The 15,715-nt window shown below is 35.5% G+C and overlaps 1 protein-coding gene across 1 annotated transcript; it reads left to right on the top strand.

Moving 5' to 3' along the window:
• Positions 1-4,147: 4,147 nt before the first annotated feature.
• On the top strand, positions 4,148-7,514 carry LOC105035212 (probable xyloglucan endotransglucosylase/hydrolase protein 32). Its single transcript, XM_010910672.3, has 4 exons — positions 4,148-4,416; positions 4,535-4,635; positions 4,773-4,990; positions 6,848-7,514. The coding sequence occupies exons 1-4, from the start codon at positions 4,221-4,223 to the stop codon at positions 7,209-7,211; spliced, it is 879 nt and encodes a 292-aa protein (XP_010908974.1). The 5' UTR covers positions 4,148-4,220; the 3' UTR covers positions 7,212-7,514.
• The last annotated feature ends 8,201 nt before the right edge of the window (positions 7,515-15,715 follow it).

The raw sequence follows: 15,715 nt of genomic DNA, 5'->3' as shown, positions 1-15,715 counted from the left end.
TATTATTTTATTTTTATTATATTTTTATATTTATTTATATTACTCTTGATTGTAATGGACGATTAGTACTTTATTTTTATTTATATAAAATATTATCTTTTGGTTTGGTTAAATTTTCTATTTAAGTTTGCTTTTGGTGTGAATGGTGGTGATTGTACAGGTGTGAATGTGGTGATTGTACAGGTTTATGTTCGAATAATTGATACAGGAATGTATGTATTCTTTTTTTTTTTATAGATAATACCTGTATTTTTTTTTTCTCTTAAAACCTTTAACGACGCTTATAAGCGTCGTTAAAATTATTTTAACGACGCTTATAAGCATTGTTAAAGACAAAAAAGCCGACGCTTCGAAAAGCGTCTTGGTAGAGTGGATGATGCGGAGTCATTAACGATGCTAAAAAGCACCATTAAAATTGTATTTTGCGACACTTTAAAGCGTTGTTAGAAATATATTTAACGACGCTTATAAGCATCGTTAAGACAAGTTTAACGACGCTTATAAGCGCCGTTAATGTTAAATTTTACGACGCTTTAAAGCGTCGTTAAAAAATAACGACGCTTTTAAAAAGCGTCGGCGCTTTTCATCTCCACTCTTACATAGGCGACGCTTTGCCGACGCTTTTCGAAGCGTCGTAAAGCTAAACAGCGACGCTTTAAAGTGTCGTAAAATAACATTAATAGCGTCGTTAATGACCATTTTTCCTGTAGTATGAATATATAAGACATACAACTGAACTATGCTGATCTTATGTGGCGTAATGATTTCCTAGGCTATCTCTTTTTCTTAGGCCTGATTGGCTAAATTTGATGGGCAGACTAGCTAGGATTGAGGCATGGGACAAAAGGAGGGAGGGAGTAGGAGAAGAGAGGAGAGCATGGGGTCACGTTGCCGGCTTCTTATAGGATTAAATGAAGGATCTTGGATCTTTTTGTTTGTTTTCTTTTTTTTTTCTTTTTCTTTTTTTGTGTGATCCATGAGGTGCAGGTCTTGTGTCCCTATGCTCTCCTCTTCCCAAAAAAAGCCCTCATGGATAGCATTCATGACCCTTCTTTACATTAAAAGAAATATTTAATTATATACATTAGATTATAGCATTCATATAATTTGAAAATCTTGGAGATGAAAAGTAGAGAAACGTAGATAGTAGAAGGTGGTTCATAAATAGTTTAGCATGTTCGTATTATACAGTAGAATTGTAAATGTACTAACTGAATCATAGAAACTTTCTACGATCAGGATTTAAGAGGTTCACACTCAATCTATTAACTTATTTAGTTTTTTTTATAAAAAATAATGTTTTAAATAAAACTTACTTCTTGACCTCATGCAATTTGTAATTACCAGATAGCTTACGTAGTTCCAACCATACAAATAGGTCCGCCAATTAAGAAGAGATGGATCCATGCACTTAATTATATAGCATATGTTGATTTGTAAGAGCCACTAATAAGGACCATAGAAGATCATGTTGAGTAGTTGGACTTAGTTACCGCGTGAGAGGATCTGAACATAAAAAATTAAAAAAAATAATATAACAAAAAGAAAAAAGAAACAACCCACTTGAAGTAGCTCAACATTTCCTTAGACACCTCCAAATTAGACAAGAAACCTGCCTAATTAATTGCTCCGTTTCTTGTAAATTAATTTTTCTTTTGGCATCCTTTTCTCCTCATCACTAGTACCTATTTATGAAAGAACTTCCATTAATTTCTTTCTTCATGTGAAGCGTAAGTGTTCTCTAAGCCTCACACGCTGTCGGCCAATACTGGCCAAAGGCGAGGATGTCTCCCATGTCAAGGACCCCTCATTTGTTTGCAAGTGGCAAGGACAAATTGATTGATGTGAATTAAACTATAATGGCCAACATACTATTAGTATTTCTGCAATAATTCTTTAAAGACCATGTGGTGCCCAAATGCTGTCTTGGTTTTGGATTTGGTATGCCTTTGTAGTGAAAAGAGGTTATGATATCATTTTCATGATTAATTATTTTGAGGTTTTGTTGGTTTAGTGTGCATGTACTATTGTGAGGAACAAATTTTCTTGCTGACCTTATGAATCTTGCACAAGATTCTTATGCTTTTAAATATTTGTTTTCAGATAGGATTGTGGAGGCATACTATATAAAATTGCATGGCTTAATATTTGATTTGTATGCTTTTTTAAAATCCTGTTATTTTTTTGTATCTAATGCTTGAAGTTGCATGCTTTTTAAATTCATGGTGATTATTTTATAACTGATGAAAAGTTTATAATTTGCAGTCCAAAGGCTGATGGAGTTGACTAATTTGTTTGCAGGGTAGGAGGAGAAGAATGGAAATATTCCTCTTGTTTCTTAGGCTTCATAGCAAGATAAAATTACTTCCTATGGTTAACCATTTAGAGTAACAGAAAACTGTTTATTTAACATAGTGAAGAGCTTTCTACAATCAGATATACTTGAATTCTATTATAGGCACATGCTTTTATCTTCACACTTCATTGCTAAATATTTTACATCAAAAAGTGTGTCCATGCTTGCGATGGAGTCTTTTTAAGTGTCCTGCCCACCATACATCATGCTTAACCCAACAAAAATAATTGTTTTTACTGTGCATTAATAAATTAAGTTATTAGCTTAATTTATCTTCGACATACTAATATCTTTCATTTGGTAGTTATAAAGTACATTTAATATATAATTGTACTCATATCTGATTAAAATAAATATGGATATGAATTTTACATCAAATTAATATCTGCATTGCATCCATATTTCTAAGATAAAACCTCTTTCATTTGGTAGTCATAAAGTACTTTTAATATATGATTGTACTCATATCTGATTAAAATAAATATGGATATGAATTTTACATCGAATTAATATCTGCACTTGCATCCATATTTCTAAGATAAAAACAAACATAGGTATAGATGTACTAATATCTGATTTATATTTGATCCATTTGTACCCCTAAAAAAAATAATAAATATCATTATAGCCCGAGAAAAAACTAGTAAATATCATCATGGTATCAAGATTAATAGAACATAAAAGACACAATTCAAAACTATTAGCCCCAAGATAAGTAGTTGCCTTGGTCTTTTGCTGGCACTGTCAATTTTCATTGTAAACCATTAACCAAAATTCGATAATTATGAAGGGGAATTTTTTTCTTTTTCTTCCTATACCATTTTTCCCCTTCTTTGAGTGGGTGTGAGAGAGCAGAGCAAGTTCACCTGGGAATTCTATTCTTGCACATTTTGTAGACACATGTGCACAATGGGTACATTCATCATCCAATATTTCTCGGAGCAATATATTCAGAAGTTCAAGAAGTCACAAAAATTGAACACTTCCTTGCTACACATTCACAATGAACCAAAGCTTGAAGTGTTCCCACGTGTGTTAAGCGTGATCGAATTTTAACCCAATTTGTGCAGGACTTTCACCTACAAGCAGGTAAGATGCTCCTGAATCTCTATCAGCAGAAGGGCAAAATTAGGCTTGAGTTTGTTCGCATTATCTTTTGTTTTCTTTTCCCTTCTTTATAAGAGTAGATTGATGAATCACATCACACATGATCATAGAACCTAATCAACTGCACCGTTAGCCTAGAGGAACAATAGATCATGTTGTCGCTTACCAAATGACATTCACCAGTTAGCAGATTTATTAAGAATTATATTATGAGCAAACATGTTCATTTGGCCTAATGCCCAACTTTTCCTGAAAATAGATACTATGATCAAGCAGTCAATTGTGATTTCTAACTCTTTTCGATATCAAAATTAACATAGTAACCAACAACTTACATATGGTGAGGCAACTAAGCTGCGCATTAATAAATACACAGAAAAACGCATTGCATTCAGGTGGGAATACCTCAGCCAGCAACACCATTTTGGAAAAGACAAGGTGAGGAAATGATTGGAAGAGGGTTTATGGTACTTGCCATTACATTCTTGATGAAAACTTAATATGCTGTTAACCATAGTTCTTTGGAGCCTTGAAATTAATCTTTTTTTACCTCTCATCACAAGCCAAATTTTTGGTCTGTCTCCATCTACTACTTCCTATCAACCTCCTAGAAATTATAATATAGTGGGACCGCTCAATCTTTCTATTTATATCACCTATGCTCCAACACACTCCCTCGCCCCCACCCACAGACACATTCCTTTCCTTCTCTGCTCTCATATTTTCTCCTCCCTCGTTTCCTCTTATCTCAGCCTCCATGGCTCTTCTCCTCCCCTCCCTGCTCCTCCTTTTACTCCACTCTGCCTTTGCCCAGCCTTTTCCTGGATACTATCCAAGTTCCAGGTTCAGGCCTATAAGCTTCTATAAAGGTTTCAGCAACCTTTGGGGTCCTCAGCACCAGTCAGTCTCCCAAGACCAATCCTCCTTAACAATTTGGCTTGATAGGAGCTCAGGTCTACCACTAACACTTCATCTTCTTTTACTTCTTCCATCTTATCATATGTGTTTAAACTTCTAAGTATGAATTAATACTTGTGCTCTGTATGCCTGACTGAAAAAATATATGTATAGGAAGTGGATTCAAGTCAACCCGCCCTTTCCGAAACGGTTACTTTGGTGCATCAATCAAGCTCCAAACCGGCTACACAGCTGGTGTGATCACTGCATTCTATGTGAGGAACTCAATAATTTCTGTATCACATGTAGTCAGTAATTAAATTAAGATAAGCCATATATTATTAATGTCATGGAAAATTCTATTACCATTGTTCTGATGTTTAGCATCTACTTAATGATTCGGGATTTGTAGCTTTCGAATGATCAAGCACATCCTGGATTCCATGATGAGGTCGATATCGAGTTCCTGGGGACGATACCGGGGAAGCCATACACACTGCAGACTAATGTGTATGTGAGGGGGAGTGGTGATGGGAGGATCATTGGTAGAGAGATGAGGTTCCACCTATGGTTCGATCCGACTGCCGACTTTCATCACTATGCTATATTGTGGAACCCTGATGAGATTGCGTAAGTGATTGTTTAAAGACATTAGTCGAAATTTAATTGGGCATTTAGGATAAAGATCTAAATTTTACTAGCTCAAAAAAACAGCCCTCACATGATATAATGCATTGCTTTTTCGAATAAAATGATATTCAGTGGTCCAAAGGGACAATTCCTTTACCACCCACCCAAATAAAAGAAAGAGGAAAGAACAAAAACAAAAAAAAAAAAACGTGCCACCTTTGATAACGTATCACTTAAGAAATATAATTCACATGCACATGCAATGTACTCTAAGAATAAATGGAAGCAAAAGATTTAAAGTTCTTTTTTTTATAAAAAAATATTTAAATTTCTTTAAAAGAAAAAAAATAAAAAAGAATAATCATGGGCTCATTATAACTCTCTCTCTCTCTCTCTCTCTCTCTCTCTATATATATATATATATATATATATATAAATTATGCATGATATCTGCGCATATCCTATCCTACATTATTTTTGAGAAGATAGCTGCCAGTAGAGAATGTTCAGGGTAGGTAAAGGAAGAGTTGCAGAAGAGGAACGAACATATATATCCAACAAGATGGAAAACTTATAAATCAATGTGGACTAAGTTGGGACATATATAGATAACATTTTCACAATAATAGAGATGCACGCAGAAGAGAATTGAATAAGCACCTGATTTTTTTCAATATATTCCAATTAATATATCATTATTGCATGTGAATTGCATTCGAGTCTAGCGGTCATTTGCTCAACCCACCTCCAAATGAAAGAGGTTTCTAGTTTAAAACTTGTGATCAAACGGCGCTTTAATTACCAGGTATTGAACATGAGTAATTTCATCGCATGAGCCCCATGAAATGTTGTTGAAAAAAATATTTAAAATTATTTATAAACTAATGCTAATTTTGCTAGTAACACGCAACTTGTTCAACAGGCCCTTTTTAATATATTAGAGACTATATCACATTAGTCCGATCATAGCATTCTTTCACTTTCAACTGTTCAAGGCATGTCCCACAGATATCAATTATTAAGGACTTATATCACTTACATGGCATATAACAACCACTCAGACCTCTCTCTCTCTCTCTCTCACTCACTCATTGCAAGTTTAACAGATGCGTACCGTGCACTTGATAAGTATGGAGATTTCGGTCTATTTGGATAGGAAGCAACGCCTGAAACTGTTTATGTACAAACTATTAAGAAACGGGAAAGATTAGATAGTTAGAAATACCTCAACTGAAGAATAACACTTCTTGTCTGTTGTTAATTCTATAATGATCCATACAAACTAAAGAATAATAAATAACCAAGTTACGTTCTAGGGTTAGTTAACAGTTAAACCTCCACAGATCTTACCAAATAAAAAAGAATTAAAAACCAAGCTGTTTTACGGCCTTCGATCCATTGTATTTATATAGACGTAGATATGTAAATACCTCTTAGTAATAAAACGGGTGGTTGACCCTCCCTTACAATCTAAATGAAAAAGAATTAAAAAAAGTGTATAGTAGAACTCTAGGGACTTTGATAATATAATTAAACTCTATTTCCAAAAACACATTCTAAGCTATTTTATGCAAGAAATCTCATCAATGATGCGATACACGTCTTAAAACTAACATAGGTGCACCATTTAATTTTAATGTTTTCCTTACTTGTAAGCAATGGATCAAGTAAACCATATCTACTTTGCTATTGAAAACTTTATACATTTTATACTCATCAAATTAATATGCCCCAGTGGCAAGTTTTCAGAACATCTGATCTCTCGTTTGAACGTACTTGAAAATTAGACAATAACGATGATAAGTCTTGCATGATTGCTAATTGGAATCAGCTTGATTTATTATTGCATGTCTGCAGATTCTTTGTGGATGATGTTCCGATAAGGAGATATGCGAGGAAGAACGGAGCGACATTTCCTGTGAGGCCAATGTGGATCTATGGCTCCATTTGGGATGCATCATCATGGGCTACTGAGGATGGCAAATACAAGGCAGACTACCGCTACCAGCCATTCGTTGCAAGGTTCACCAGATTCATGATTGGAGGGTGCTCAGCCTACGCGCCATCCAGTTGCCGTCCAGTAGCTGCATCACCATCTGGCTCTGGGCTCAGCTCTCAGCAGTATTCTGCAATGAGATGGGTTCAAAGCAATTATATGGTCTACGACTACTGCCAGGATTCCAGGAGGGACCATTCCCTCACGCCTGAGTGCTTCAGTTGAGCTATATATCTCGCTATCACTCAACTGCATTTATAGTCTTGGTTTAAGAGATTGTTTGGTGTCCTTCGGTGTGCTCTTTCTCGTTCTTCTCTGATTTTTTTCCTCGTGAAAGTGAGGGCTGCCCAACTACGTACCATATATAAGTAGTTGAGGTGTTTGTGGTCTTAGATCAATTATTTAGGTGTTGGTGTCGGTATTGTATTTGTGACTATGTAATAATGTTGGTTTGGTCTATGTAGTAATTGAAGACATAAAGATAGTGATTGTGTAAGTAATCTTTGCAGCAGAAGTGTAAGCTGTTTCTGTGTTACTGGGCTGCATGTGCATGAATCTGCTAGTTTCTATAGGTTATCATTATCACTGTCATCATCCAATTCTTCTCGAGTCAATTCGATGATTAGCTTTGGAGCAAAATTCCAAAATTGATCAAAGGATTGCAAAATATCATGACAAACTGTCCACCTCATGTCAACCCTTTAATGTTGACGTAAAATTTTATATAATCATGATACTAATTCTTCTCTCAATTATCTAATGCCTAACTCTGAAATTTAATTTTCATTTAAATTTATGTAGGACTTCATATGTAACATGGATTAGTGGGGTGATATAATATATGGTTTAGGAGGGGTGATTTGCCAAGCTCAATGATATCATGTTGTTATTCTCTCTCTTCTTTTAAATGGAAAGTAGCAGTCACATATGCTTTTTCAGAATAAAAACATCCAAAACTACATCACAATCGCAATTGAACCATGTTTATATAGTGTTTGGATTCTTAATCACCATTTGGATTTTTCATCTGTCCTTACATGTCATAGACATTCATTACAGTCATAAACAAGGTTACAGGAAAATCATGGAAACCATGAATACATTTATTAAGGTGAAATCCATGCACATCTTGGTCCATGAGCCACAGAACATCTCATTTAGGCAGTTTAATTACTCTTTACATCTAGATGCCTGGGAATCACATTCTAAGCAATGGTACTGTGTCACTATAATTATAGATTTAGCCTGCTTGCACAAAAGGTCTGGTGTTTGATCGATCTATGTACTCGCAATATGCCAATGGTACAATGCCAAGTCATGACATGAAAATATGGTTCTCAACTGCACATAACTTGAGGGGCATGTGTATGCATCTGGCAAAGATACCTCGTTTTACTTCAATTTAGAGAGTATTTGGTTGCTTGAGGTTTCTGTCATCTGCAATTGGAGTTGCAGTGCAAATGGAAATTAAACAATTGCAATATGCTGTTTGGTTGCAGTTGCATTTCTGGGCAAAGATGCGAGGAGTAACGAGATTGGCTTGCGCTTTAGTGAAAAATTAATCTCTTGCTCTCTTACAGAGATTGGTCTGCAATCGTGATAATGGCTGTAGTTTCATTTGTAAAAAATAAGTCCAAGTTGCAACTCCAGATGTTGCAAATTTAGGAGAACCCTAGGGCAAACAAGATAGATTAGCCAGGTCCTGGAACTTCAGGCTGCATCACCCAAGAATCAGACTTGGAACCTCCTCAAAGAAAGAAAAGAGCATTACCCAATTAAACACTTGCATGTGTATCTTGTGTCATGCTAGGACGCCTCAATGAATGGGAAATATCTGTATGTTATCCCATAATAAAATTCTAAAATTTGTAATAGTCATTTCTGCAGCCTATTTTGACTCTAAAGATTCTGTTGACTCAGAAGTGCAGCTAAAAGTGACAGGAACCTAAAAAATATGTTTGACCAACCATCACAAAATAAGCCTATTTGGTTGTTCTTTTTGATCGTACAGGTGGGGGAGAGTTTAAAATGACAGGGATAAATTGAATCCAACCACCACAATTAGACTCACATGGGCATATATTTAGTCCCATATTGATTAAGAGATTTTAAGTGAATCTAAATAATACCTTCCGACTAATCTTTTTATATGAGACCTTGGATTATGATAAATTGTATCATAATAGACTCATAACCTATAGCCTATGTGGGTTATAGGATACTGTAGCACGAGCCTATTGAACTGACCATGAGTCAAATTGGGGTACTTCTGAGTAGATTTAAATACATTTGGACACTTAGCCTAGCATAGATGCTAAAGCTTAAACAGGAAAAATATGTGAGGACTCTCTATGGACCTCTATAGACCGGATAGATCTTAAATAATTATACAGAGCCAAAGAATGTAAATAATAGCTTTCAACTAGCCTTTTGCATGAAATCATAAGTTGTTACAAATGTGAGAGCTCGTGCGGCCATGTGTTTAGTCTCTTATCAACTATGTACTAGGTAGATCTTAGATATTTATATAAGATAAGAAACTCAAATAATATCTTTCAACTAGTTTTTTTAAGATCCTGTATCATGACAAATAATATTAGAGCAGATAGACCTGCCTATGGTCGATGTGGACTAGGGACATTATAGCACAGATCCATTGGAGCTAACCATCGACTGATGGTGGTGTTTGTAATTGAATTTATGGTATTTATAAATGGATTTGAATGGATTTGGATCCTTAGATGTCAGGGCTTCAATAGAAAGAGATGTGGATGTCTCTGCTGGCATGTATTTAGTCCCACATCGATTATGTATTAAATAGATCTTGAGTACTTATATAAAATCAGAAAACTTAAACAATACATTCTAGCTAGTTTTTTTGGTGAGATCCTGGATTATGAAAATAACTATCTAATTTATCTCTAATATTATGAGCATGTGCTACTTTAGATATTTAGAAGTCTCTTGTTCTCGAAAAATTGAAGTGTTATATGCCTACATTGCAAGAAGCAATACCACTTGCAATCAACTTGGCTACAAGAAATTGGTCTACCAATATATTTGATATCTGATATCTAAAAGTGCTTTTGAGTTTAAACATGTCATGCCTCTAAACCCACTACTCAAGCTAGCATATGATATGGCTACACATTCCATGGGGTATAACCCTATGAAATATATAATGCCTACTAAATGATCAAAATATGAACCACACTAATCACTATTTTCAAGAATGAATATAAAATAGCCCACTATTTTTATTTTTGAAAAAGATAATCACAAGGTCTAGGTGTCATAAACATTCTAAATTTATTTTTTTTAGTCGATATTGGCTACATTAAGAAATCCTAATATAAATACATTTGTAAGCATATGAAATAATCAATTATGGAGTCGATGGAGTCTCAGTTGTAAATACCCAAGCCACTCTATCAATATGCTCAACTACATAAGATGCTACCCAATCAGCTACACTATTCTCCTCATCAAGATAAAGATGGTATACACCAGATCCTCCCATGTAGCCCTCAGCTCAACTTGAGGCATCAATATATCAAAAAATGAGGAGCCACCAGCTATGACAAGAAGTGATCTCGCATCACAGATGATAAATCCAGCTCTAGTACCATACTACCCTTTATCCTTACATTGCCTTCAAAGCTGATATTGAGGAAGCTAGGGGATGGAGGTTCCCACGAAAAGTGAACAACTTGAGACATAGTAACTATAGTAGTGGTACCCCAATTTTTCTCAACTATCAAAGACCCCTCTAAACTCTAAGCCCTTATAAAGTTAGTGGTATCAACCATGGCTCTCATTACAATCCTAGCTAGGTTATCCTAGATATTTTCAAAAATCCTCCTATTCCTAGCTATCCCAATATAGTAAGTAGTGTAGTATAGGCAAGGCAAGTTATCATCTACTGACACATGGCAGTAGCTTAGCTCTCCCGACCAATGAAATGGATGGTCTCCCTGTCCAAAGTTGGGCGTTGAAGGCTAACCAATTGAACACACCACTCTAAATAAGATAGTCTCTCTAGTAAAGGAAGATAGCATGATCAATTATCTCCTTAACCTCTCTCATTGGTGGGGAGGAATAACAATGCCCCGATGGCACATAAAACTCCTGAAAGATAACTAGTCCCATGTCACCTTCTAGATGCAAAGGGCCAATGTAGGATGAACCTACAATCTTTACATCCAACCCAAGTCTCTTGATCGCACCAATGACCTCTAGAAGAAAATACAGCTCACTAATCTTCACTTTCTGGGATTTGATCCCATCTTAAACTAATTTATCCAAATAATCATCCAAAGGAACCACCATGGAGATAACTCGAGAGCTGAGCTCACTATCAAGACATACCTCAATAAACCCTCTATCCCATATCCTTGCATCATTTGGGATTTGGTTATGGATCATCTTGGTCTTTAGGCACGATAATCAAAAGTAAGTAGGTAATGCATAAGAGAGATTGCAGAAATTCAGAGATCATTGAACATGTTAATGGATCTAGCATTGTCAATCAATCACCTAAATATAAAATTAAGATAGGAAGCAACCAAACACAAGACTCTCTAGATAAAAGAGCAATGTTTGCAAGACAAACCAAGCTTGGTCAGCCTCTCCACTCAATATTTCACCCACATTAAGGATACCCACAAATTTTATGAATTAGTCATGAACTTGGCTGCCAATCTAATATTAAAGCATCCTATATATCTAGCTGACAATAATTGGATACCTAGACCCTCCCTCCAACACCAACTGGCACACAACATCCTAAGGGCATAAGTGAATACTCCTTAAAGAATCCAAAGCATCCCAAGAAAGTTACTACTCAGCTGCTCTACCCTGTCAAGAACTCCCTTGATAGCACTAATTTTACTAGAACAATGCTGCCCACAATAGATAAGGCTTTCCACTTCCATCCCCTAAGCCTATCCTACACTCTCTGCACAATAGGATAAGACTCTAGTTTTCTGGATCTTCTCCCTATGGTCGGCACACCTAAATAAATTCAGGTTCTATCCCTCTCCTCAACATCAAGGTATCCCTTTATCCGTTGCTTCAGACGACCATTAATTCTTGAGCTAAACTTGATAGTGGATTTCAAGTTGACCCTCTGTCTAGACATAAGGTAGTAGTCTATCACAATCCAATAAAGTACAACAACATTAGCCATAGTTGCTTTAGCTACAAGCAAACAATCATCGATAAAACATAGGTGGGAGATGGGCCTATCTTTAAACAATCTAAAGAGAGCATCTACCAATGGTATAATGAGATATGGCATAAAGAGGAAACCTTGGTGAAGGCCAATATTAGAGTGAAAATACCTAGTCGATCACCATTGGTCAATAACCCCTCAATACTATAGGGATTAGGATGCACAGCGGAATATAGATTTTAAAAATTTTAACATACATCAATAATGATTACATAATAGATCCGAACCTCCATCCCAAAATAACTTTGATAATTGCAATCAAACATACAAGGGACAATCAAACACTAACTATAAAGGAATCAAACAAAAGAAAGGAAATATGAATACTTTTAGGTTTCTTGATTTATATCCTTGAGATGCCTAAATGTGCACCCTCCAATGATGATTCACATAGGACTCGACAAGGACTAGAACTCGATCAAGGACTCTCCCTAAAACTTTTTTTGAATTCCTTCTCAAGGGAATCAGGCCTTTTCTTAATTCTCTTCTCAAGAAAATCAAGTCCCTAAATTATGTTGTTGAATTCTTCTCAAAAAATCAGCATGCTCTTTCCAAGAACCATTCTTGGATTCTTTTCTCCCTTTACCAAGAATCTTTCTTGATTTCTATTCTTCCTTTTTTTAAATCTTTTCTAATTTTTTTTCTATTTTTCAAGAACCTTTCTTGAAAGAAATCAGCATGCCTCTTTTTTTTTTTTTTTTGGCCAAGAACTCTTCTTGGCATGTAGGAAACATTGTGCCAACTCTTAAATGCATAAGGAGGGAGAGACGCTACTTTTTTTTTTTTTGGTCAAGAACTCTTCTTGGCATGTAGGAAACACGGTGTCCAACTCTTGAACACATGAGGGAGAGACGCTACTCCCTCTTGACGTCTAGACCCTCTCTTCATGTGTCCATTATCTTGCATGCCCAACTAACTTTCCATATTCCATTTTTTTTCAAAGCGTGAACTCTTCACACATTGGGCCTTTAAAAGGTTGGATGAAGGGGTGCTTAAAATAAGGAGACAAGAGAAAAAAAGGGAACGCATAACTAGGAGGCATGAAGACCCTCTTCACGTTAACCTCCTAATGGCATGCATTTATTTCTTAAGTGGCATGAACCTTTAAGAGATATAGAGGAGTTTCAAGGTGAGAAAAATTCTCCAAGAGGTGCTAGGAAGTGGTGCTGATCCTTTCTCCAAAGTGAAATCTGATTTCACGTGAAGATGGACACAAGGAAGGAGTCCTTCTCACATAAGATTCCTCCTTTTATGTCAACTTTTGACTTAATCAATTTCTAATCTAATTAAGAATCTAATCTGATGGAGATTTATGGGTTTAAACATATGTTAGCATGCTTAACTTAAGCCCATTAGGATTTCAATCAAATCTTATTGAATAGGACTTCTTAAGTCTAATAAAAATTTTTGATCAATTTTCTTTTGTATGTGATCTATTAGATTTTACATCTAGCCAGCAGTAGACCTAGATTCATGTCAACCTAACCTAATTAGAATTTTTCTAATTAATTAGGTCCAAGACCATTGAGCCCATGTGTTATAGTTAATTAGAACTCTTCTAAATTAATTACTAAATTAATTTTTTTAATTCATAAGAACCTACAAGTTAAGATTGACATCTAGTAATATGTCATGACTGTGAAATTTTAGTGGAATACCAAAATATTTTTTCATGGTGAGTTACTGTACAATTCAATCCTTCGATCATACAATATCCTAGATAGGTCATGGGCATAAAAATATGTCAAGCTCAAATACCTATTCATGTGTATCTAATCTAATGATAATGATCTGATTGATGAACCATTAGAAACTCTTTCTAATATCCATCATATTCTGATCAGAGATTTTCTGAGTCACCATCCTATAAAACCACATAGGATATCTTATCCTCTTATAAGAGTAATCTATTTCTTGTTGACCACTTAAAACCTTCATGTATACTTCAATACATCCAGAGCATCTCACATATATCTAGAGAGTCATGCTAGGATATGAACCAAAGTATAGATCCATATACATAAGGTACCATGATGATCTCAGGTCAAAGGATCACTTGCACCACTCCCACTGGAGAACAATTATTGACATGCTGATGAGGCTCTATCAGATGTTCTCCATATGGATTAGTTTAGTGAATTCATTCTTCAATGAGCATTCATATCTTTGTATTAGTATCCCTATACAAATAATCATGAGATCAATCATCCTTTCTATCGAGCATACATAGGATGTGTCAGTCTTTTCGATATTATTGATCTCCACTCAATGATCCTACAACTGAAAATATTTTAAATTAAGACTATCAAAATTTTAGATCTCACTGACATGATCTCATCATGATCTATTTCTCTAATCTATGTGATTTGTCATAATCTTAATTAAGTCTTAAATGAAATAAAAGACACAGCATATGATGAAATATAATATCTTAAAAAATAAATAAATAATCAATGTCATGTGCATGAGTAGGAAGATTTAACAAAAAATTCCATCACATCATCCATGCGATTGGTTTGCAGAGCACTATTCTTTCAAATACAACCACTAATCCACTTGATCTAATCATTGAAAAAGCCCATTTGCATAAGGCTATGGTAGAGGAACTTCCACCTGATTTGATCATAAGCATGCTCTATATCACTTTTGATCATTATCAATCTTCTGCTTTGGGAGTTTGTCATCAAATCATAGATCATATCCTCGAAAATCATAATATTATTAGAGATATACCACTTTTTGAAAAAGGGCCTTGCTCTGGGTTAATCAAGTCCTCCAAAATAGGCTACAGCCTATGGATGAGAATCTTGGAGATGACCTTTTGTAAGGTAATGCAAAGGTTGATCAACTTGAAGTGAGATGGTTCATTGGCATCTGATCTCTTAGGAATTAGAGTGACAAAGGTGGCCTGCTAGCTAGATGGCATTGTACATATGGTAAAAGCCTGCCTTACAACTAGGCATCTTCTAGATGATGCCCCACTACCTTTTGAACATTGGGGGAAAACCCATCAGGCCCTGAAACTCCATCATCTTCTATCGAGCAAATAGCTTCTCTATTTCTTTGTCAGTCACCTACCTCAGTACTATAGCATTCTACTAGGCTGAAATAGTAATCATTAGGGTAAGGTTCTCTTGGTCCAAATAAAGCTCATGGATACTCACCACCTCGACTTGAAGTACTTGAAGAGCTCACCTCTGATAGTCTCTTCATTCTTTGTCAACACACTACACTTATCCATAAGAATTCTAATCCTATTTTGATGTTTTTTTGAGAATAGTGGACCTATGGAAGAATTTAGTGTTGTCGTCCCCCTCTTGAAGCCAAGTAACTCTAATTTTGTTTCCGAAGGATATCTTGCTATGGAAGAACAGAGTCTGCTTCACCTCTCACTAGCAAATTCCAAACCTTAGTGGAATGCAACTTATAGATCTGAAAAGAAAAATATAAATATATGATGAGCTAACAACCTAGTAAGAATTCCTCCCAACATACA

The sequence above is a fragment of the Elaeis guineensis genome, chromosome 11 (assembly GCF_000442705.2).
Source record: "Elaeis guineensis isolate ETL-2024a chromosome 11, EG11, whole genome shotgun sequence".
In the NCBI taxonomy this organism is placed as follows: Eukaryota; Viridiplantae; Streptophyta; class Magnoliopsida; order Arecales; family Arecaceae; genus Elaeis; species Elaeis guineensis.
The sequence above is the reverse complement of the archived record's forward strand: the minus strand, read 5'-3'. Positions and strand labels throughout refer to the sequence as shown.

Coding starts and splice junctions, on each gene's coding strand:
- LOC105035212 (XM_010910672.3), top strand. CDS start 4,221: ATGGCTCTTCTCCTCCCCTCCCTGCTCCTCCTTTTACTCCACTCTGCC. Junction 4,636..4,772: donor GTGTGATCACTGCATTCTAT/GTGAGGAACTCA, acceptor CGGGATTTGTAG/CTTTCGAATGATCAAGCACA. Junction 4,991..6,847: donor TGGAACCCTGATGAGATTGC/GTAAGTGATTGT, acceptor GCATGTCTGCAG/ATTCTTTGTGGATGATGTTC.